This window comes from Rhinolophus ferrumequinum, chromosome 18 (assembly GCF_004115265.2).
Source record: "Rhinolophus ferrumequinum isolate MPI-CBG mRhiFer1 chromosome 18, mRhiFer1_v1.p, whole genome shotgun sequence".
NCBI classification, from domain to species: Eukaryota; Metazoa; Chordata; class Mammalia; order Chiroptera; family Rhinolophidae; genus Rhinolophus; species Rhinolophus ferrumequinum.
In genome coordinates, this window is record NC_046301.1 from 3,414,468 (window position 1) to 3,436,970 (window position 22,503).

The 22,503-nt window shown below is 43.7% G+C and overlaps 1 protein-coding gene across 5 annotated transcripts in view; it reads right to left on the reverse strand.

The window, feature by feature from the left end:
• PDE5A (phosphodiesterase 5A) overlaps positions 1-22,503 on the reverse strand; it is a 112,778-nt gene that overhangs the window by 63,025 nt on the left and 27,250 nt on the right. For all 5 annotated transcript variants that reach the window (XM_033133494.1, XM_033133499.1, XM_033133495.1 and 2 more), the window contains 2 exons: positions 3,371-3,442; positions 1,098-1,187 (listed from right to left, as the gene is read on the reverse strand). In XM_033133494.1, coding sequence (XP_032989385.1) covers positions 1,098-1,187; positions 3,371-3,442 — 162 coding nt within the window. The remainder of the gene's footprint in view (positions 1-1,097; positions 1,188-3,370; positions 3,443-22,503) is intronic.

Here is a 22,503-nt window from a genome sequence, read left to right on the forward strand (position 1 = left end):
CAAAGAGTGAGGAATCAAAACAACATGGAGCTAGCTGGAAGACAAAGCACTAGCTTTAAAATCTGAGAAACTGATTTCTCAATTTTGAATTTTATACCCAGACAAACTGGTAGGATGGTACAATGGATATTTTCATACATGCAAGGAGTCAAAAGCTTGCGACACCAATGTCCTTTCTCAAACAGTTAGTTGAGAATGTGCTTTAATAAAACAAACGAGTAAATGAAGAGAGAAGGAGTTACAGGATCCAGTGGCTAAGCAGAGGAGTCTTTCTAAGAAAGTAACGAAGCCAAGTTCTATGAAGACAAATGTGCAGCAGGCACAGGGAGGAATGATTTAACTTGGAAGAGAAAAGTTGGAGAACCTTAGTTTGGAGATCTCCAAGAAAAAGAACTCAACAGAATTTCTAAATACCCAAGAGTCTGGGGGAAAAAAGAACAACAGCATGAGGCTACACTAGACCAAACAGTTCAGGTAAAATAAAAGAGAATTCAGAAACATCAAGAAAAACTAATATGAACAACGTTTACACAGTCATGGCACTTATAAACACCTTATTTTAAATTGCAACTTTAGAACTAACTTAGACAAAGCTTAAGAGAAGTTAATCATGGTTGCAGATAACATATGTATTCCCAATGTGGGCAATGTAAAAATCCAGATGGGAAAGCAGAGGCAAGGAGTGGTGGATGGGAAGGAGAGGTGAGGGATGCTAACATCCTCATCTTAGAAAGCAGGGTATCAAGAGATGAGGGCTCTAGTTGACAGAGCAAGAACTGAAAGTCTTATTTAACCTTACAAATGAACCTATCTAATAACTCAAAATAGTAACACAATGATATTGGTAGGATAAGGATAATGCAAGTAAAGGGTATAAGTCAAATAAACCCTTACCTGTTAAGTTAGTGAATATTGTCTAACAGAGACAAAGCACGGGAAATAGGAAATGGAAGTAACAATTAGAAGAAACAGAAAAAATGTTTAGAAACTGAATCTGCACTATTTGCATTTTTAATCACTCACATATATTACTTGGATAAAAATTTAGAAGTTTTAAAAAAAAATTTCTGTACCCTCTCTCTAGTAACCATATTTACCTGATTTCTCTTGTTCTCCAGAAGTGAAGTCTCATAGAGTTGGGCATTATGAAGAACAATACCACAAAATGCCAAGTAAGCAGCAAAGTCCTAGAAAACAGGTAAGACAAGACCAAATAAGAATCGTCTATAAAACTGTCTTGTTATATTGCCTGAAACACAAAAGGCATCCAAAAGCATTTGCAGTTGATATAAAAAGTAGAAAGCCCAAAGTGTGAATGCTGATTCTGCAAAAAATTAGGAGCTGATGCACAGCAAGTGTGTCCTGAATGTCACAACTACTGGATGACACGTGTTGACACGGTCTCCTAAAGTCATACATTAGGTATAAATGAACAAGGAGAAAGAGGGGAGGAACTAAGATGCAGGTGTCTTTATATCATTTGAAATTGATATTTGCTTTATGCAAAATCTGGTGTAGTGTCTAAATGACAGTAAGACTTGGCGCCATGCTGAGAAGGTATAAATAGTTTATAACTTGTTATTGGAGCAAATAAAGCTTATATACTTGTTAAGAAAATGTTGGCAATATTTATGTTCCCATACAAAGTTGCAAATATTAGTTTAAACATGTCCTTTTCAGCATGCATCTATCATTCTCATTATACCATACTCAGGTGATATGCTCACGATTATGTTTATTGATTAAAACAAAGCTTTCCACGGCATACGTTATCCACAAGCATGGATTTATTTTGCCAAGAGATGACACGGCCTAAGGATGCAAATCTTTCAAGAGGGTTACATTAATGGATTATAAGCAAATAATGGACTACAAAGCCAATCTAGAACCATGTCCCCCTCACAAATATTCTCAGGTGTCATTAACAGGATAGGAGACCAGATACTTATTACACCGATTTTAAAGGTACTTGCTATGTTCTGACGCAATTAAGACATGGGGACAAACACAAGTGCCAATACAGCCTATAGCATGGAGACCAAAATGTCTCTGTGTTGTTTGAATGTCTTCCGAAAGCTCCTACTGATTTTCAGGAGAGTGACATAAATAGCAGTGAGCTTGAATAGGAAGAATATAGTGGGTGCCATGAAATACATATAATTACATTTTCAAGAAGAGCAGTAGTAAAACCTACTGACAGAACGACGTTTTAAACAGGTTTAAGGGCTTCCTTCCTTAAATGGAAACATGTTGATGTGGTGTGTGGAATGCATGCCTTTGGAGCTGGATGAGAAGAGCAATAAAATAATGCTGACTGCCATTCTTTCTGACACTAAATTCACATATTCCAGCCTGAATTCCTACCTCGTGCCCCTTCATCTGTGTGCAGAGCTTATAAAACACTCTGAAATTTGCTTTACCAGGAGGCAACTTCAATTTCGAGCTGACCGGGAGTGCTGAACTTGGAGTAGTGCTTTAGGGGTTTTTACTCAAGGTTGAATTTCTTTACAGCAGTGATGAAAGGTAAATGAGCGAGTTTTAAAGACCATGTCACTCTTTGTACGGCCCCAACATGCACACAGCCCAACATGCACACGGCCCTGGGGATGGGAAAGCGTGTGCCCTGGGGGAGGCGTGGCCCCAACATGCACACGGCTATGGGCAAGGCGTGGCCCTGGGAGAGGCGTGGCCCCAACATGCACACAGCCCTGGGCGAGGCGTGGCCCTGGGGGAGGCGTGGCCCCAACATGCACAAGGCCCTGGGCGAGGCGTGGCCCTGGGGGAGGCGTGGCCCCAACATGCACACGGCCCTGGTCAAGGCGTGGCCCTGGGGGAGGCGTGGCCCCAACATGCACATGGCGCTGGGCAAGGCGTGGCCCTGGGGGAGGCGTGGCCCCAACATGCACAAGGTCCTGGGCGAGGCGTGGCCCTGGGGGAGGCGTGGCCCCAACATGCACACGGCCCTGGGCGAGGCGTGGCCCTGGGGGAGGCGTGGCCCCAACATGCACACGGCCCTGGGCGAGGCGTGGCCCTGGGGGAGGCGTGGCCCCAACATGCACACGGCCCTGGGCGAGGCGTGGCCCTGGGGGAGGCGTGGCCCCAACATGCACAGGGCCCTGGGCGAGGCGTGGCTGCACAGTGAGGAGGGAGCTGGGGGTTCTGCTGACTGAATAAATACCACAGGTTCTCCAAAGTCAGGTCAGCACTGTATTTACCATAGGAAAGGGACACTTTTGACCATTTCTGATCACTTTAAACCACAATGTTTTGTGATCAACAATTTCAGGAATAGCTAATTCTAGAGGTCTATACACTCTAAAGAGAAAGTATTTCCCGGAACTGACATAGCACCAAACACAGGTTTTGGTACCTTTTCATCTTTTTCAGTGAATGTCCCACCATTTCCTGATTTCTTGTTGATGGCCTGGGCTACACCAACGACCTGGTAGAAGCAGAGAAAAATGCTCATTTTATTGACCAAAATTACTGGTATAAATTCACCAAAGTGTGTTTACAAAAGAATTTCTACATGTACGTTTACAATGAGCTACAAAACCAGTTTGGGGGTGTGGGGTGGGAACACCCTCAGCATTTGAAATAATTCTGCATCGTTTGCACTCTTTATTCCTAATAAGAATTTGAGTGTTCTCAATTTCTTTGGTTCCCAAACTATGTTTGATTCTGTGATTTCACCCTGTTTTGTGAAAGAAGTTATTGGCAATCACATTTAAGTGAATATTTTTCATGTTTTTTCAATAAAAAAAAACAACACTAATTTGTTTCAAACACATTTCAAATAAAATATATGACAAAAGGAACATTTTATATTGGTTTTAAACATAATATTTCAAACACGCTAAGTGCTCTTCTACTAAAAACGAAATAGGATCCAGTTGCCAATCATTGATGTTAAAAAGCGGGAGGACTACTAGGGTGAAAATAATTCCTAATGTAGGAACGTAATCCAACTTCTTTTGAAACTTCTGACCTTGGAAATTATTTCACCTTCTAAGTGGGGAGGGGGGTAGTAGAAGAGGGTAAAGAAGGTCAAATATATGGTGATGGAAGGAGAACTGACTCTGGGTGGTGAACACACAATGTGATATATAGATAATGTATTACAGAATTGTACATTTGAAACCTATGTAATTTTACTAACCATTGTCACCCAATAAATTTAATTTAAAAAAAAGAAAATTGTTTCACCTTCAACAGACTTATTTTGGGAGAAAGAGGTTTTATTGAAAAATCAAAACAGGAATTAACAGGCTAAGCCTTACTTTAAATGGATCAGAAGATATTTGACAGATAAATTATATCTTACGAAGACTGAGCTACACTCTGGGAATATGTCTTAAATTTCCACAAAAGACTTAGCAAGACCTTAAGAACCATCTTATCTTTCTGCCCGAGACTGTATTTTACTTACCTGTTTCGTTCCTACTTCAGTTTGAGTTATTACCTTAGTCGTATAAACACTTTCAGCTTACTTTTGCTTCCTCTTTACTACTTAGAAATTCTACACTTGCCTTCCTTCTGTAATTTAATCTCAGCTGAATAAGCCATTAGCCCCTAAACGGTTCCACTCTAGGAATATAAAGTCCTTCGTTTTGCGTGGTTGGTTCATCCTTGTTTTCTTGGCTCACTCTAGTCCCTTAGCTCTAAGGAAAGGATAAAATCCCCCTCTAGGGTAGCAGAACAAGGACGGAGAAATACGAGTACATTCTTGTCTGCTGTAGTTGCCGGTCTTCTCCACACCTTTCCTCCTTGTCCGTCACAAGGAGGAAGAGATATTAATTAAGAAAAGCAGAATTATCCAACTATCCTGAACCTTTTTGTTGTCCTTAGTTCAACTGTACTTTATTTTTGTATACTCTGTAGCTCTTGCAAATGGTAATAGATTTCTAAATGCTCGAATCTCAATACCCAAATGGTTACAAAGGCTTCTAAGGTCAAAATGTCTGGATTGGAGTGAGGCTTGCTGACTTGGAGGGCACTCGGTCTGAGACACAGAGGTACCAGCATGGCTCGGTTATTATGAGTGGGCATTCATCCACTTAACAAATACTGAGGTGCTACTAGGTACTGAGGAGTGAGAAACGCTGGGACAGAGACGACCGTGAAGGAGCTCAGAATCGAGAATGGGAGGCGTGTAGACTCACACGCACAGACGCACACGTAGGACGGCCTGGTCAGTTTCATGACTGCTCAGAGCACAGAAAGGAAGGCCTGAGGGAGGTGAGAGAGATGATGACATTTGTGTTTTTAATTGTCTTTAATAAATGATTTTATAAAAGACTGAAATTTTTAATCTTCATTTTAAGGCAGATGAGTTTAAAACAGATAAAGAGACTTTTATGCAAACTTTCTCACACACTTGTACAGTATACAAAACTACGTACTTTTCTGATGTGTAGTTTATAACTGGACTGTGTGAGGCAACGCATTAAGCAAGAAAATAAAGAGAAAGTTCCCGCTCACTCAAAAGCAGAAAGGGACAAAAAGGGAGCTGCTTATGAAATGGACAGTAATCAAACTGTATTACCATTTTAGTCCATCATGCTATCACCACAAATTGACAGGGAGATGATAGCTTCTTTCCAAGTCTTAAAAGAGGAAAACCAGTCGCACAATGTATTTTCTAGTAAAAGTGACAATGTTGGTTGTTTTTGGTCATTCTATGGGGTCCCTGGTGAGAGAGGGGAAGTTGGTGTGGGCCAGTTAGCTCACGGTGGTCCCAGGTGCAGGCCACACATGACCTTCATCGGGTCCATGCCCTGTGAGGTGAGCTGGGTGGAGGGGAGGGCAGGAGAGCATCAGTCTCCCCTGGAGGAGCAGACCCACGGCATGGTCTGCTCCCAGTAGGTCGGCAGCACCCATCTTCACCTGAACGAGGCTTCGTTGGTCCACATGGGGGGGTCCCGAGAGGGCTCCTCTAATAAAACCTCTCTCCCAATTTCAACTTCAGTTTCAAACTGTGTGTTTTATACTCGAGAACATTTATAGGGTAAACATTTTTTCTAACTGTGGGCTGAAAACTTTTCTCTGGTTAAAAAAAACAATGTCATTGAAACCACACTAAATATGTCATTATTCACAATTTTTAACCAACACAATAGTGTTCACGTCCTTCAATAACTATTTTCTACTTGTAGAATTTCTATTTGACTCTTTTCAAACCTGCCTAGTCCTCCTCCTTTTTCTTCTGTTCCCTTTAAATCCTAGGGCTCGTTGTCCATCTCTTTGACTGTAAGTCCTGAGCAGCCACTGTTTTCAACAATGTATTTTTCATCCTTCCTAGTAACCAATTATTTCACCAATAATTTTATAGACTTAGATATTAGAGGTTAATGTGTTTAAAAGGTGATTAATTAAATATAACTGATATATTTTTGTAAAAATAGCAAGTTCTTTTAAGAGACTATTAGGCCAGAAAAATATATCAAATACATGTAAGTGCCTCCACTCCCAGATGGATGACATTTTAAAAATAGCACTGGTAAAAACAACAAATAAAAAGTGGAGAAAGGTTATAGTGTTTGTCCGAGGTCACGTAAGACAGTAAAGACAAAAAACAAACAAACAAAAAAAAGACTTCAATTCTCCAAATTTCAAGGATCCTAAGCAAAACCAACACCCTCTGCTCGCTTTGTGTTGATATAAAAGTCTTTCTTCTGTCATCGATTGTTCCTTTCAACAAATTAGTTCATTTTCTTCAAGCCAAGAAACTGCTAACCACAGGTTTTTAAATGTCAGTTTTCAAAAACAGCTTTTATGGCAAGTGTATGTCAGACCTTGTATCTGAGAGGCAAAGCCCCTGAAAATGTCAGCTTCCACAGAAAGCACAATCCTTTCTGCCCACTTGCGAGCTACCTGTCGAACCTTCAAACACCAATGCTTTATGTTACTTTCTTTTTTAAGCACCAAGGAGCTTCTCTGTTTTCTGTCTTCAGGGCACTTTTCACAGCATAAATGGATATTATGTCCTCTTGGGGTCCAGAGCCCTTTTCGGTATGTGAAGGGCAGGACTGGACTCTCGCTGGGTTAGCGGTGTGGAATGTGACAGCTGGTCCTTTCAGGGGCAAGTGAGGGCGGCCACAGTGAGCAGTCCCGTCCTCGGTCAGCAGCTGCCCAGACCCTTACATCTGTCCCTTTACGTCCCCTGTTTTCAGTTCCAGGGGCTGCTCTGCATGAGGGCAGAAGCCAGGAGAGAAGGGACAGGCTCTACACATCTTAGGGCTCCTGTCTGCCTGCAGAATGTCTCTGTCGTAAGGACAGGATTGCAGGCCACCCGTAAGCTGAGCCAAACACCTTACTTCACCAAGGAAACGAGAACTCAATGTATGTAGGAGCCAGCGGAGATTTCTCCCCCGCACTCTCTTCCAGCTTTCCCTGGGCTGAGTCGTCCATTCTGCAACAAATATTGTATTCAACAAGCCATTACGGAGTGCCCATTACGTCCCAGGCACTGTGCTAGACAATGAACACACAGGAGTGAAGACACACGCAAATGCCTGTCCTCAGGGATGGACATTGCAGTCAGGCTTGGAAGGGACCCCACCCACCCCCAGGCAGAGTTAGGCAGTAAGGGTCTGGGCAGCTGCTGACCCCCTTCTCCACCCCGTTTTACAGACGAGCGAGCTGAAAGTGAGAGGCCTGACCAACTCAGGCTTTTCACCTCTCCTCTAAATCCTAGGCAATTATCAAATTATGGACACATTCCACGTGGTAGGCAAAATAATGGCCCCAAACATGTCCTCATCTTAATCCCTTCAACCTGTGAATATGTCACCTTAAATAGCAAAAGGGACTTTGCAGCTGTGATTAGGTTAGGGATCTGGAGATGGGGAGCTCATCCTGACTCATCTGGGGGGGGCAGTGTCTTCACAGCCATCCTGAGGAGGGAAAGCGGGAGGCAGGAGACTCAGATCAGAGGCTGGAAGACGCTATCTCGCGGGGTCTGATGATGGTGGAAGTGGCCACGGGGTGTGGGCAGGCCGTAGGAGCTGGCAAAGGAAGAGGACGGGGGTCTTCCCCAGAGAACTACACAGGAGCACAGCCCCGCGACACTGATTTTAGCCCAGTGAGAACGATTTTGGACTCTGAGCTCCAAAACTGTAAGGTAGTACATTTGTGTTGTCTTAAGCCACTAAGTTTTGGGCACTTTTTACAGCAGCAATAAAACACTCATATATCCCATTAGAATCGCTCTTACATTCTGCTGTCCCCTTTTCACCCTTCTACACCCCATACTGTGTCTTCTGTTTCACCATCTAAACTCTCACTGTTTTGGAAAGCCCTGACATCTAATTGTTCATTGTTTTCTTGCATTTCAGTCCATCTTTGATACTTGGGCCAACTCTATCTTCTGGGGACATGGCTTTGCATATCCAAGTTATCTCATTACTCAAAACTGTTTAACGGCTCCATCCATCCATCCGAAGGACAAAAAGTGAAGACTGGCTCCCCGTGCCCCCCTTGCACTAAGATTGCTTATGTGGCCTTTGAGTTAGAATACTATGACCTTTGTTCACATTGTTCATTGAAATATTACTTTCCGCTTTCTCTAGGGAGGCGGAGTCTCCAAAAAGCTTCCCCCCTGAAGCCCTCCATGGCAGCCCTGTATGTTCTACATCTGACAAGGGGGTCTTTTCGTCCTGAACTTCACCCTCTCCTCTCACACCCTGAGTCTCCAGCTGGCTTGTTTCCTGAGGACGTAGCTTACACCTTATGCCTCTTGGTAGAATCAGCACTTTGCGTTGTTCTGAAGAACTAAACGCTAGATAGATTTCTGTTGTCTGTGTTTGTGGGAGTAGTGGCAGAGGGATCAATTTTCTTTCTTTTCTTTTTTAGGGTGATGTACGTACTGGAAAATTCACATTTGAGTAAGAGTTAATAAATCTGCCCATTTTTTCCTCTGCTCTTTCCTGGATAGCATCTGTCCACATCCGAGAACTTTATGTGGTAGTACGAAGTCTATGCTCCTAATTAATAAAACGTTAGTTATGGAGATGAAATTGGCTGCCTAGAACAACTTTGGGAGAGTGAGAAAGAAAAGGTCTGAGATTGTTTTAATTTTAAAAGCAGGGAAAAGCACCTAGAATAAGAGAGTAAACACCCATGTCTTCGTCACGTAGAACGGGGGGCGGGGGTGCCTTGTTAAAAGGGACAGCTTGCTGGTCCCACCACCAGAGTTCTAGATTCAGTAGGTCTGGGCTGGGGCCTGAGGATGGGTTTCACTAAAAGTTCTCAAGTGATGCCAAACGCTGCTGGTCTAGGGACAAAAAACACTTTGAGAACCACTGATCCAAAACGACAAACTGCTAATACTTGATGTTTTCTTTTTTTAAGTTAAATTAAGATAAAAGTGAATTGGACTTTCTCTTTTCCAGGCCCGTTGTATTTCATACCAAATGTTGTTCATTTGAGCCCCAAATGTTCGGGTTGTGTGCAATTTTCTTTTGCTATTGCGAACACCCAGTGATCATTTCTGCAGAGGTCTCCCTGCGCACGTGTGCCAGACAGAACGCCTCTGCGACACCGTTAAAGGGATTACAGAAACTTCTACTTTGCCAGCCATGCATAAGAGTTCCCGTTCACCTCACAGCTAACCAACACCCAGTACTGTCAGGCCTTTTTGTTTTTGTCAATCTGATGGGCACAAACCTGTATCTCACTGTTGCTTTAATTTGCATTTTCTGGATTACTAGAGGCAATGCACAGCTTTTTAATTTTTACTGGCTATATTAGTTTAACTCTTCTGTCTTGCCTATGTGTATCTTTGCCAATTTTGACCTTTTTGTGTTGCTTTGGGTTGTTTGGCTTTTATTAACATATTTGAGAATCAAGGTTTGGCATTTCCTGAAATGACTGGTAAGACTGATTTTATTCGGTTGTGATCCATTTTATCCATCTCTGTGTACAAGCACCGCTACACCTCCTCTCTCTCTCTCTCAAGAGTGTGTTTATTGATATTCCAGGATGGGGGACAAGTATAAACACAGGAGAAGTGGATGCTTTTCAGTTTAGTCCCATAGCCTGTGTGGCTAGGAAGAGGCAGCCAATTGAAGAGAAGCTGCTAGAAAGTTGCAAGACACAAACAGCAGGGCCCTGAAGACAATGGGTATCAGAAATACATGAGCCATGGCCAGTGTCTCTAACATAGCTAATAAATCTATTCCTGCCTCCCCTGCAAAATAAAAGTCATGATGCTAAAAAGTGTGCCGTTTTAACAAAGTAAAGGCAGGGCTGGTCCGTGACAGGCACTTTGCATCTGCTAAGTCACTTAACCCTTGGCACGGCCTTTTCAGGTAGATATTATTATTCGCTCTCTATCACAGAGGCGGCTGATGTTCAGAAATGTGGAGGTAGTTTAAGAATGTACAGAGCTGGACGCCCTCCGATCCACTACCCCCCGGGAAAAGGGAGCCCAGCCCCACTATAAAACTCAGGATCTGAAGGACTATTCTTTAAAGGAACCCTGAGGAGGAGGCTTTCCCCGCGCATCCGAGGCTGTCTTCAAATCCCGTACATACGCTAATCTTGTTAATGCATATTTTCATCAAAGGCAATGGAATAATTTCAAAATTAGCATTTTAAGAAAGAAAGACAAATCCAAAGTGACTACTAAAAGTTGTTTTCTTTGACTTCGATTATAAATCTCATGACACGTTTTTATAGCCAAGAACCACTTATGTAACATAAAAAGTCTTACTTTTCAGGGAAAAATATATAATAATGCAGCTTCAAAAGTAAGTAGATCCTTCAGGAAAAAGCAGAATGAACTGATGGTGACAGAAATCAGAGCAGTGTCGCCCGTGGGTGGTGGGGGCTGGTGAGGGGGGTGATAAGGGCTCTTGTGTTCACTGGGGTGACAGCTACTCACGTGTACGTACATTTGTCAAAACTCATCAAAGTGTGCATTCAGATCTGTGGATTTCACTGTATGTCAAATTTAGCTGGGTTTTCAGAGGATTTAAAAGCCTTAAAAGTCCATTTGTGATTGCTGATGGTGTATGAAAGTGTGGTCCGTGAGCTCAGCCCCCAGCTGCCTTGGTGACAGTGAAGCAGGCTGAGAGCTGACCCTTTGCTCAGTGCTGCTACCGGGATGGACGTTCCCCAGACAGGGCCAGGACAAATCCAGCCGCTAGGGTCGGTAGCTGTCCTGCCCTAGGAATGTCCAGTGGGAGAGGTGCCAGCCTGAGCCTGGGTTCTGTCCAGACGGGGATGCTGGGCATAACTTTTGATCCTAGTGTTTATTCTTATCCCTTCGCACACAAAAAATTCCTCTTCCCTGCCAAACACTAAACTCTCTGCCACACCAGCTCGTAAGCAGGAGGTAAAGGTCGCAAACCTGGAACCACAGACCTGCCACCTTCTTTATTAGGCCTTTGTGTCTCTTGGGACACAGAGATCAGTCCTGAGACAGGGAGCACAAAGCCATTGTGAGCAGTCTCCTTAGGTGGCCTTTGGAAGCCACCAGGGGCAAAGGTCACACAGCAGAAGGGAGCCTGCTGTGTCCCGTGGCCAGGCGCATCCAGGGCGAACGGGGTTACTTGACTTCCATTCCTCCATTTGTCGGGCCCTGCAACACTCTAAAGGGGGAGGTGGACAGTTTTCTGAAGTTTTCTCCACTATGTGAACAGCTCTGCGGTGGCCACTGTCTCATTCCTTGTTTCAGGGCCAGCCTGTGTGTTTGTACTTCATGCTGAAACTTTGCAGAGTCACCTAAGGCACAGAGAGGTGATGAAACTTGCGCAAGGCATCATGATCACAAGCCAGCATGCGAGACCAAACCACTTTTGCTACAAAGTCGGAACTCTTTCTTTCAAACTCTGTCTCTCTGCCTAATTGGGTATAAGTCCAAAATGCCAACGACACAAAAACTGCATATTGAATATATACTGTACAAACTGTACTGTGTATCCGAATAATTCTACCACTGTTTTTTCCCACCTTCACACATGATGTTGCCAAAAATGACTTGGGAGCCTTGGATCTATTTAATAACTAAGATTTGTTTTCAGGGTGGTGTCCTGAATTCTGCCAGGTGCTGGCCTGCAAAGCACGGGCTCTCCCTGGACACTGTTGTTGGACTTGGACTGTGTGAAACCAGCATCAAGTTTGTTCCAGCACGGCCTGCACTTAGGACAGGGCCACGTCTCTACAGCCTGGAAGATGCTGTGCTAATAAAGCGCCTCACAATTACGGGGGTGGGGGTGAGGAGGGGGCTGCTAATACACACAGAAGGGAAATAACACAGCAAAGAGGCAAAAGGCAAATTTCATACATTGGAACCCTGAGTAGGCTGAATCTCATTGACAATTTACAGTTGGTATCCAAGGGGCTGACAGAATATGAACTAAGTGTTCAGATCACCTTCACTGGTCCAGCTAACATCACAGCCGTGAGAAGCTAGATACCCACGTCATTTAGCCTAAGAGACCCGACAAAAGAAATGTGTGCGTGCGCATTTATCATTTGTTGACAGTCAACAAATCCTTCACACAGAAATATAGTGTATTATGTTCTCATAGCCAAAACATAACTTTGTAACTTTGTCTAAGTGTTTTTCCCTCCCAGTGGATGAGCCTGAAAAGATAATCACATACGAAAGCTGAGATGCAGACATCTGTCTCACTAGCAAATTCCTAGGTGTAGGTGTTACCAGCACAAAAGACGTGTCCTCCTCCACACAGCTGTGCCAGATAATATAGTCATTAATCATATTTGAAATCATTATTTGAAACTTCAGATTTTATTATTGCATTATACCAGTCCAGAATTTGCATTTTCAAAGACTAAAATAATAAAAGAATTGTTTGGTGGCTTTTCAGGTACAACCACTAATAAATATTAAAGAAGACACATATAGTATGGAAGTCAAGTCAGAGCTGAACATATGAGCCTAACTGAAGAAACAGTACAGTGCCAGTATAAGTTTTCGAATGGTTTTCAGAGCCATGAGTGCAGATAAAATCACTAAGGGGGAGAGGGGGGTAGCCAGAACAGAGACGGGGGTCCAGGGCTGGGCCATTTTTAGCACCGTTGTGACAAGTGGGCACCAGCCAAGAAGACAGAGAGGCAATCAGACAGCTGGGAGGAACTGGCCAGTCTGAGGTCCTGGAAAGCAAGTGAGCACATCTATCCTGAACGAACGAGTGAGGGACCACCACCAACGTCACGTGCTCCTGCCAGGCTGGGCAGATGAGGACCTGGAGACGATCACTAGCTCTTGCCCAGCAGAAGTCACGGGTCCTCCCCAGGAGTGGTGAGGTGAAGGATGGGGTGGAGGGTGTTCCAGAGACATGGGAGGAAATAGAAATGCAGCTGAGGACAGGGTTTGCTCTGCTAGTGAGCAGAGCAATGGGCAGCCTGTGAGAGGACGTGTGCGGTCCAGGGGGTGTTTAGTTTTGCCTTTTTATGGGAGAAATAACCACGTAATTTGTATGCTGATGAACCCGTCTGGTGGAGGCGGAAGTCTTGATGAATCTGGAAATGCGCGGGGAGCTAGTGAGCCATGTCTGTGAGCAGGCCAGATGGGATGAGATCTGGTACACAAGCTCAAGACTGACCTTTGCTATTTCGCGGACAGTTCGTCCTGAGAAGTAAAGGAAAACCAGAGCACATGGAGTCAGATGCAGGAGCAAGGGAAAGAGACAGGAGAAGTTCTCCTGTGGAAGAATTCTTCCAGCGGCTTTGCTTCCGTGGAACTAGTAAGCCAGGCCATCAGCTGAAAGTGGGGACGGGAAGCAGCATTGAGGTTTGAGGACAGAGGAGCAAGTATGAGTAAAACACGTCCAGAAAAGGAACTAATTGTTCTGATCCCCACAAACCAATTCTGTGTGTTCCATGTTTTATTTTAGGGACTCTCCCCTATTGCAGCCTATCTAAACAACCGAGAATGTACTCTAGATCCTTCCTTTTACTTATTCCTCCATCAAATCAATCCTTCACTCTCCCAAACAGAAACGTAACAAACCCACTGCTCTGGCTCCCGGGGCCTCAGCCTGGGTCCACCTCCACTCTAGTCATGGCAAAAGCCTCCTTACCACCTTCGTTTAGACACGGTACTTCTCCACGCGTGAACAAATATTGAAAGTATTTAATTATCAAAATCCGTCAATTGTCAAATTACGTGGCCCTGGGTTAGAAATTAAACAAAGAAAGCTCTTCACCCTTAATGCTGTGGCCCCACAACCCTATAAATAATAGCAAGTGTTTCCTGGCTTCTCCCTCCTTCCAGTTCACAAGCAGACAGGGTGCCAAAGCACTGGACACGTCCCTCTGCTTCTGACCCTTGGCTGGGAGCAGAAACAACAGAGCAGAGACATAGTGAGGACACTGCAGTGGGCATTTCCTGTGGACGCTAAGAAGCAAAGGAGGTAGTGCACGCAGAGGCCTCCTGGAGACCAGAATGTGCTACAGAACATTTGGGAAGCCCTTTAGTGCCTTAGTCATTTGCCACAGCCCAAGAAGCAGGCACCTCCCTCTTCTTCCTCACTCTGCCTCCTTCAATTCTCCACTTCCTGCTCTCCCTGTCACGCAGGCCAGGCTGGCACAGCACACACGACCTGCCACCCGCTGGTAAACCCCGTGCACGCGGCCTCGGGGAAGCTCATATTTTCCAGTACATGAAAGATGGAGACATGATTTTTAAATATTTTTACTAAATAACCAGAATTCCTCTTGCATCATCTGTCCATTTGGAAGGAAAGAGAAGAAGGCCGTAAAATGTATTTGGTCCTTCTGGTGGTTTCAAAATAGCTCTGCTCCTTCTCAGATCCTCTCCTCATGCCCCGCCCCCCGGGACTCGATGGCTGTCGCTAAGGAGCCGGATACTGCGCGCTGAAGACGCCCCAGTCTAGAGACGCGGTCACACAGGCGCCGCTGTTTCCTCCTTGGTCCCTCTCTGCCGCGCGGTGACGACGCTGAGCTATTGATGGAGAGGCCCATGTGGCAAGGAACTGAGGCCCGCTGCCCACAAGCAAGGACTGGGCCCTCCGGAAGGGGACGCCCAGGCTGGAATCAAACACCTGCCCGGATCCCCAGTGCGGCCCCTGCAGGGCGCCTGGGCCAGAACCACCGGCCTGCCAGGCCCTCCGGAATTCCTGAACCTGATAAACGTCTGTCATTCAAAATCACTAAACTTAGGGTAATTTGTCAGATTGCAAGAGACCACTAACATACCGTGTTTCTCCGAAAATAAGACCTAGCCGGACAATCAGCTCTAATGCGTCTTTTGGAACAAAAATTAATACAAGACCTGGTCTTATGTTAGATAAGTCTTATGTTAGATAGGTCTTATGTTATGTTAGATAAGACCCGGTCTTATAGTAAAATAAGACCGGGTCTTATATTAATTTTTGCTTCAAAAGACACATCAGAGCTGATCCGGCTAGGCCTTATTTTAGGGGAAACATGGTAGCACTCATGATTGTCATATAATTTGTGATAAACAAAGAGATATGGAATTCTAAACCAGGTCACTTTCATTCTATTTCATTGCCAGGAAGTGATGTGAAAAAAGAAAAATATGACTCAAAAATTTTATAAGATCATCATCACCTTTTGTTCTTGACTCAAGCCTGGAATATTAATTTGCACTCTGTAGTGGAAGAGAAACAAGTGGGGATGTCTACATGAGGATTTAATAAGAAGAAATACAGAGTATTTAACAGTTTATAAAGCACTTTACCTATGTAATCTTGGCTCTTAGTAGATGAACACAGATGTTTGTACATGTACCTGTTAAGAACAGCAATTTCATTGACAACCCCCTTACCTCTCCAAGAATGCATGAAAATTATTTAATACTCAAAGTCCATCAAAGTGTCTCATTATGGGGCTCTGGGTCAGATGTCATACAAAGAAATTGTTTATGCTGATCTGCAACTGGTTCCAGACCTCTAATATCATTATTCAGGGCCTGTGTATAACTTCTGAAAATTAAATGTCTAAATGATCTATTAAAAATGCAGTGCATCCCAACAAGCGCTGAAACCGTTACCCTGAAAGTACTGATGAAGATAAACCTCACACTGCGTAACACACATTCAGTCTGAACCAAATTTTCTGAGCAATCACAGTAAGACTGGGGTAAATATAGGCTACCATTAACGTAACCTTCAGTCTCAAGCTGTCATTCACTCCCCTCTTCTCCCGGATCAGAAGCAAAGCCTCAGGGATGTAACCTATTAGCAATGTCTGTCATCTGCTGCTCTTAAGAAATGTTTTGTGTTTTTTTTTCCCCCTTAGGAAAGCGGTTACCGTCTTCTTTGTAAAGTACACTTGTTTATTATTAAAGGGCAATGTGGAAAAGGAAAGAGAAAAGATCATCAGCACCGTGACATCCAGTCCAGAACAAGCAGAAATTTTGCAAGTACTTTTGTTTCTAAAACAAAGCTACAAGAAAAATTATCACAGGGGAATACATGCAATGAACACGTTAGAGCTGGCCAATTCTTTAAGACTAAAACAGCTCTAGATCAAGTGACAGTCTGCAAGCAAACGCTGCTAATTTCTGTGGCTACGATTTCATCTAGTCCGACCTAGAACTGAAGGATTATATATAAAGCCGTAAGCAATGCTTATCTGTTCCAAGCTGACTTGTCAAATTTAAGGAAGGCCCCAGCGGTTCTGTGAGCGTGAGCTCGATCACAGGCCAGCATTCACCCGGCGTCCCCGCTCACGGAGGCCGGTCCCTGCTGTGTCTCTCAGGCTGTGGGGTAAACACAGCAGGGCCCTGCTGCATAAAACCACAGCTTGCATCCTTCCTCTGTGATTTCTCCAGCTCCCCAAATCCACAGCCCTTGTGTGCTGAATATTGAACTGATTTGACATGCATCTTGTTACCTTGTATTGCTCTTGAATTTTTGGTGTAAAAGACCTACATCTGCAACTGAAACGATTTCAAAGCAAGTATCTTTCTTGCTCGAAGTTTTTCATAGCCTCACTGCCAAGACCAGTGCTCTACATAGCCCGGTGATTCAATAATTACTTGTCCAAACAAGGTAATTTGAGGGAGGGGGAAGGGATGGAGAAGGAGAATATTTTAAAAAGAGCAGATAAAGTCATGTAGTTTAAATTCTGGAATACATTTGCTCTTGTATCTCACAGCTGGAATTAACACATGATTTCATTAATGCTTTATTTTGTGATTTCCGGCAGGCATTAAATCTCTTTGATTCATCCAAGTATTTATCTCACAAAAATATAAAAATGAGCTGATATTTTTTGAAAATTTTCAGGATTTTAAAGGAAGATATAAATAATTAGATATTTAACTAAAATGATCCTTTATTACATTGTAAAAAAATTTACCATAAATCCTGTTTTATTTGCACCAAAGAATTATATCATCAAGTATAATCAAATAAAATCAAAATGCTAAAATAAAAATAGAGAAGGAAGAAAAGAGCTCTGATTCCAAATTAGATTTCTACTTAATAGCTGGAGTTGACAGTCAACCAAGACCAAACAGGTGTGTCAGCCCGGCCTGGAAGACATCACTGGATACAATATGCAGCTCAGATCAATAAGAAATGTTCACTGCCTTCCACTGAATTGGTGTAGCCCATATAAATAAAAAAGGACACTCATTTCTTCCGAGTCATAATGAGCAATGCTTCAGGGAGGACATTTCAGAAATAGGTCATCTGAGCTAGGGAAAGAGCTGGTTTTCCCTGCGCTTCTTTACTGAACATAAAAGAACTGTCTGGTTACACAAATAACTAATGCAAGTGACAAAAGCAAAACCTGCCCCAAGTGCCCACGTCCAAACAATCCAGCATTAAGTAGGAAGGACATTTAACAGCCGTCCTAAAGTCACACACTTGCTGCAAATTTTTTCTCATTATGCTCGCGAGTGTGTCATGGTTCTTCCCCTGAGAACACTGGCCCAGATTAATAGCACACACACCCGCTCCTGTAACTTTTATCCCTGGTAAGAACTTCCTCTCGTTCACTGGATGGATTCCTCTGGGGACATCACAGAGGATGTGACTCTGATCCCTCTTGCCCTCTCACATTTTTTATTTCTCTTCACTTTAAAAAGCATCTGTGTGCAGAATGGTTCATACATTTAATTCTGAAGAGCTGGCAGAGCACAGCACAGCAGGTGTCCTCGTTTCCGCCGTCACGCCCCGCTCCCGCAAGAAGCCCCCCTGGACACGTCAGGCGTGGATAGGTCACCATCCACAGAGAACCCCTCTTTCCCACATCATGACCTGTAGTCACGTTGCTCAGATGTGAACCTCAGCTTCGCCAGTTTTTAGTTGTGTGACTTCAGGTGAGTTCCCCAAATACTCCACATCCGTTTCCTTACCTGGAAAGTGGGGGTACATACTGATTCCCTCCTGTGGTTGTGCTGAAGACTAAGTGAATCAGTATATGCCAGGCCCGAGGACAGGTTCCCACAGGGCCAGCAGTCACTGCCCAGTCCTCACCTCCCTTCAAACACAGCCGGGGCCAGCTCTCTTCTCCCTTGGACCTCTTGTCTTTTTGTCTTCATTTTCTCTCACCAACAGCTCTTTGATCTTTCCAAAACAAGTCCTGTTAGCCTTCTCAAGCTTCTCCAGATTTCCCCCTTCCCCCCCGGCCACTTTCTCCATTAACCCCATTCTCTTAGAAGGAAGTAGGGAGAGGGGAAAATTGCACAAACTTATGCTCTACAATTTTTTAAAAAAATATTTCTGTCACAGAAGTTTAGGACTATCTATGATCCTGACTTCTGAAAAAGACATCGCTATATCTACCACACTTAAGATCATAACATTAATGAAAAGAACTGCTGAAAAACTGCACAAGGAGAACAGGCAAATGAGATTATGTATTTTACTGAATCTTAAAAATCTTCCTGAATATTCTGGACTGTTACAGTTCAGGCTCTTGTATTCAGTATTCAGCTGCTCCGTTCAAGGAGCTTTCCAGAGTTGGTACCTATGCCTTAAGAAACCAGGGTCACTCAAAGGTACCAGGGTATCTTGTAAACAATCAGTAAACAGTGAATACGCACATTTCATTGCAGGTTCCTTGGAAATGTGTTGCCGTCAGTGTTGGCTTGCTCAGTACAGTTGGACTAACACAGAGAAGACACCAAATTCATTTTGACACATTTATGAGTTAAAACAGTGAAAGCATCTTTCTGTCAAGTTTGTCAGAGGGTTATAGACCTGTTAAGTCAGGAACGGTGCTGGTTATTTTGTGACCCCAGCTGGCTGGTCAGTCTGTGGCCGACGACCTGTTCATACAAATTTATCATTTCTTGTCTGTCTTAAAAGCTCTGCTAGTTCTGTCTCCTTTTAAAACATACCAGCTGACGTTCACTGATCACTTCCGGTGTGCCAGGAACTACGTTAAGCCCTTTGCTTGCACAAATGCATGAATCTTCACAACACTCAGAGCTAAGTCCTTACAGAAGCTCCATTTTGCAGGTGAGGAAACTGAAGAGCAAAGCCATTATTTGCCAACGCCAAGAAAGTGGTAAAGATAGGACGCAAGCCCAGAGCCAAACCTTAACCGTTCCTCCCAGAAGCCTCACAGCGACCCTCCATTTTGACTTCAAAAGCTTGGCGAAAGAGTACTTTCGCGTGTGCATAAAAGCAAACACTGCCCTGAGAGTTTATGCAGCTATAAATTTACAGATAACTCTGGAAGGCATACATTGCATCTTCTTACAGGCCTTGCTTCTTGGTCAGCCAAGTATTTTTTTTTATACTGCAACAGCCATGCTGAGAATATGTCTTCTGACTATTTGTCTTTATTCCTTTTCTTTCCAGAAATAATTCTCACAGGAAATAATTGCTCACTGGGTGGTGTGACTATGGGTAGAGAGGGAGCAGGGGGCCCGGGAAGAGAATGAGGAGGGTCGGCGAGATGTTTAAAAGCTGCGTGTGGAAATCCTCCCTTCAGTAAAAGTTCTGAGTCTCCAGTGAAGTTACTGATGGTGTCTTACCTCACGAAATGCTTGGTGTGAATGAATGAATGTGGAAACCAGTGAAGAGTGCAGGCTTTATGCCAAGTCATCCCAGGGCAAGACAGAGACAGCAGAGAGGATGTGGGAGCGGGGGGCAGACAAACCTGAGGACATTCAGGGAGGGCTTTGGACAATCACAAGCTGGGGACCTGTGGCTCACCCCACTTTAATCAGATCTGTAAGTGAGCAGATGGCCCTTGGCTGAGAGTGGGGTTATATTTTCATGTAACCAAATTTAAATCATCTCCACTACAATGGCTAAAATTTTAAGAACTGAAAATTCCAAGTGTTGACAAGGATGTGAAGCAACGGGGACCCACGAGTTGCCGGTAAGAGTGCACGTGGTACAGCCACTTCCAGAAAGAGCTTGAACCTTTTTTATAAAAGTAAATATACACGTACCATGTGACCTAGCAATCCCAACTCCCTGAACAACATAGGTTTGAACTACTTATATGTGGATTGTTTTCAATAAATGTGTTGGAGAAAATTTTGGAGATTTGTGACAATTTGAAAAACCTTGCAGATGAATGTTATAATTTTCTCAATAACGTTTTAGTTTCTCTAGCTTACTTTATTGTAAGGATATGGTATGTACTATACATATAACATACCAAATATGTGTTAATGGACTGTTTATGTTATCTGTAAGACTTCCTTCAGGTCAACAGTAGGCTATTAGTAGTTAGGTTTGTCAGGAGTCATAAGTTATACATGGATTTTCAACTGTGTGGGGTCAGCATCCCTAGCCCTGCACTTCTTGCTCAAGGGACAACTGTATTTACCCAAGAGAAATGAGAATATTATGTGCCTACAGTGACCTGTAACATTGACAGTGGCTCTTTTCATAATAGAAAAACTGGAAACAACTGAAATGTCCATCAACTGAGGATGGGATAATCAAATTGTGGTATATCCATTCCATGGAACAAGTCACTCAGCAATAGATAGGAACAAAGTACTGACACATGCAGCAACGTGGATGAATCTCTCAGCATTATGCTAAGTGAGAGCCAGATATACAAGACGACATACTGGAGGATTCCATTCATACGACAGCCTAGAAAAGGCAAAACCATAGTGACAAAAGCAGACTGCTGAGTGTCAGAGGCTGGGGGTTGACAGAGCCAGAGGAGCCCAATTTCGAAGCGTACAGGGAAATATCTGAGGTGACAAATGTTCTATATCTTGATTCTACTGGTGGTTACATGACTACATACACATTTGTCAAAACTCATCACGTTGCTTACTTAAAATGGGTGAGTTGTAGTGTATGTAAGTTATGCCTCAACACAGCTGGGTTTTCTGCTGCTGTTTCTAAATCATCCCCCCAGGTCGTCATCCGGAGAGAACACGTAACCCTGGAGGATGCTTTCTCACAGAAGGGCCGTCCACTCATTTCCCTGGTGACTCTCGTGCACAATTTCAAAGGGTCACCTCAACCCCCACTCTTGGAGACATCATTTGCATTATTTAAAAAGAGAGGTTTGATCAGAGCGTGACTTGGGCTGCGTCTCCTGGCCGGTACAAAGTTGGCTTGGGGCCTAGATTTTAAGGCATACGTAACAAGTGAAAGACGAAAACTGTCTCCATAACTAGGGCTTCCTGATAAAATAGCGGACGTACAGTCAAATTTAATTTCAGATGAACAACAAATACTTTTGTAGTATAACTGTGTCCCAAATATGGCACGGGACATGCTTTTCATTTGCTGCATTTGGCAACACAATAACATTGCCATCAGTAGTTCATGCACGGCCTTTTCCATTTTACTCACTCATTCACATAATTAATTAATCAATCTCATATTCATGTTTTAGCTGCAGATGTTTTTAGTAACCGAGGCTGTAAGTCCCCTCCTAAGAAAGCGTGGAGCAACTCTACGTCACTGAGAACTGATTAGACTAGTGAGAAGTGACTGACTGAGGATCCTGTTACTCAAATGTGACCTACAGACCAGGATGTTGGCATCAACTTGGTACCTGTTAGAAAGACTCTCTGGTCCCACCCAGACCTACTGAATTCAGAATCCGCATTTTAACGAAATCCCCACGTGACTCAGATGCCTGTTAACCTTTAGGAGCGCGGATTTAGAAAGCCGTGTTTTGGGAAAATTCCCAGGGCCTATGCAGGGTGGACGGAAGGGAAAGTGACTACAAGCATAGAAACCTCTTACAAGAATATTTTACAAATTCAGGCATTACTTTGAGATCTGAATTACAACGCAGGCAGCAAGAATGCAAAGAAAGGCACTAAAATGAGAAACACTCTAATGGAAAACAATCAGTGTCAGTTGGTAATGGACCAGATGGAGAAGAGAAAGGAAAGACGTCAGAATTTGAATATAATCAAATGGAAGCATCCAAGTGTGGCTCGAACACTTGGCGGTGGTTCTCAAGCTTATCCACACATTGTAATCACCAGGGAGTTTTCACATACTGATGCCTGGGTCCCAACCCACAGAGTCCACTTAAGATGAAGCCTGGGCAGCAGACATGCTCCCCAAGTGACTGTGACGTGCGGCTAAA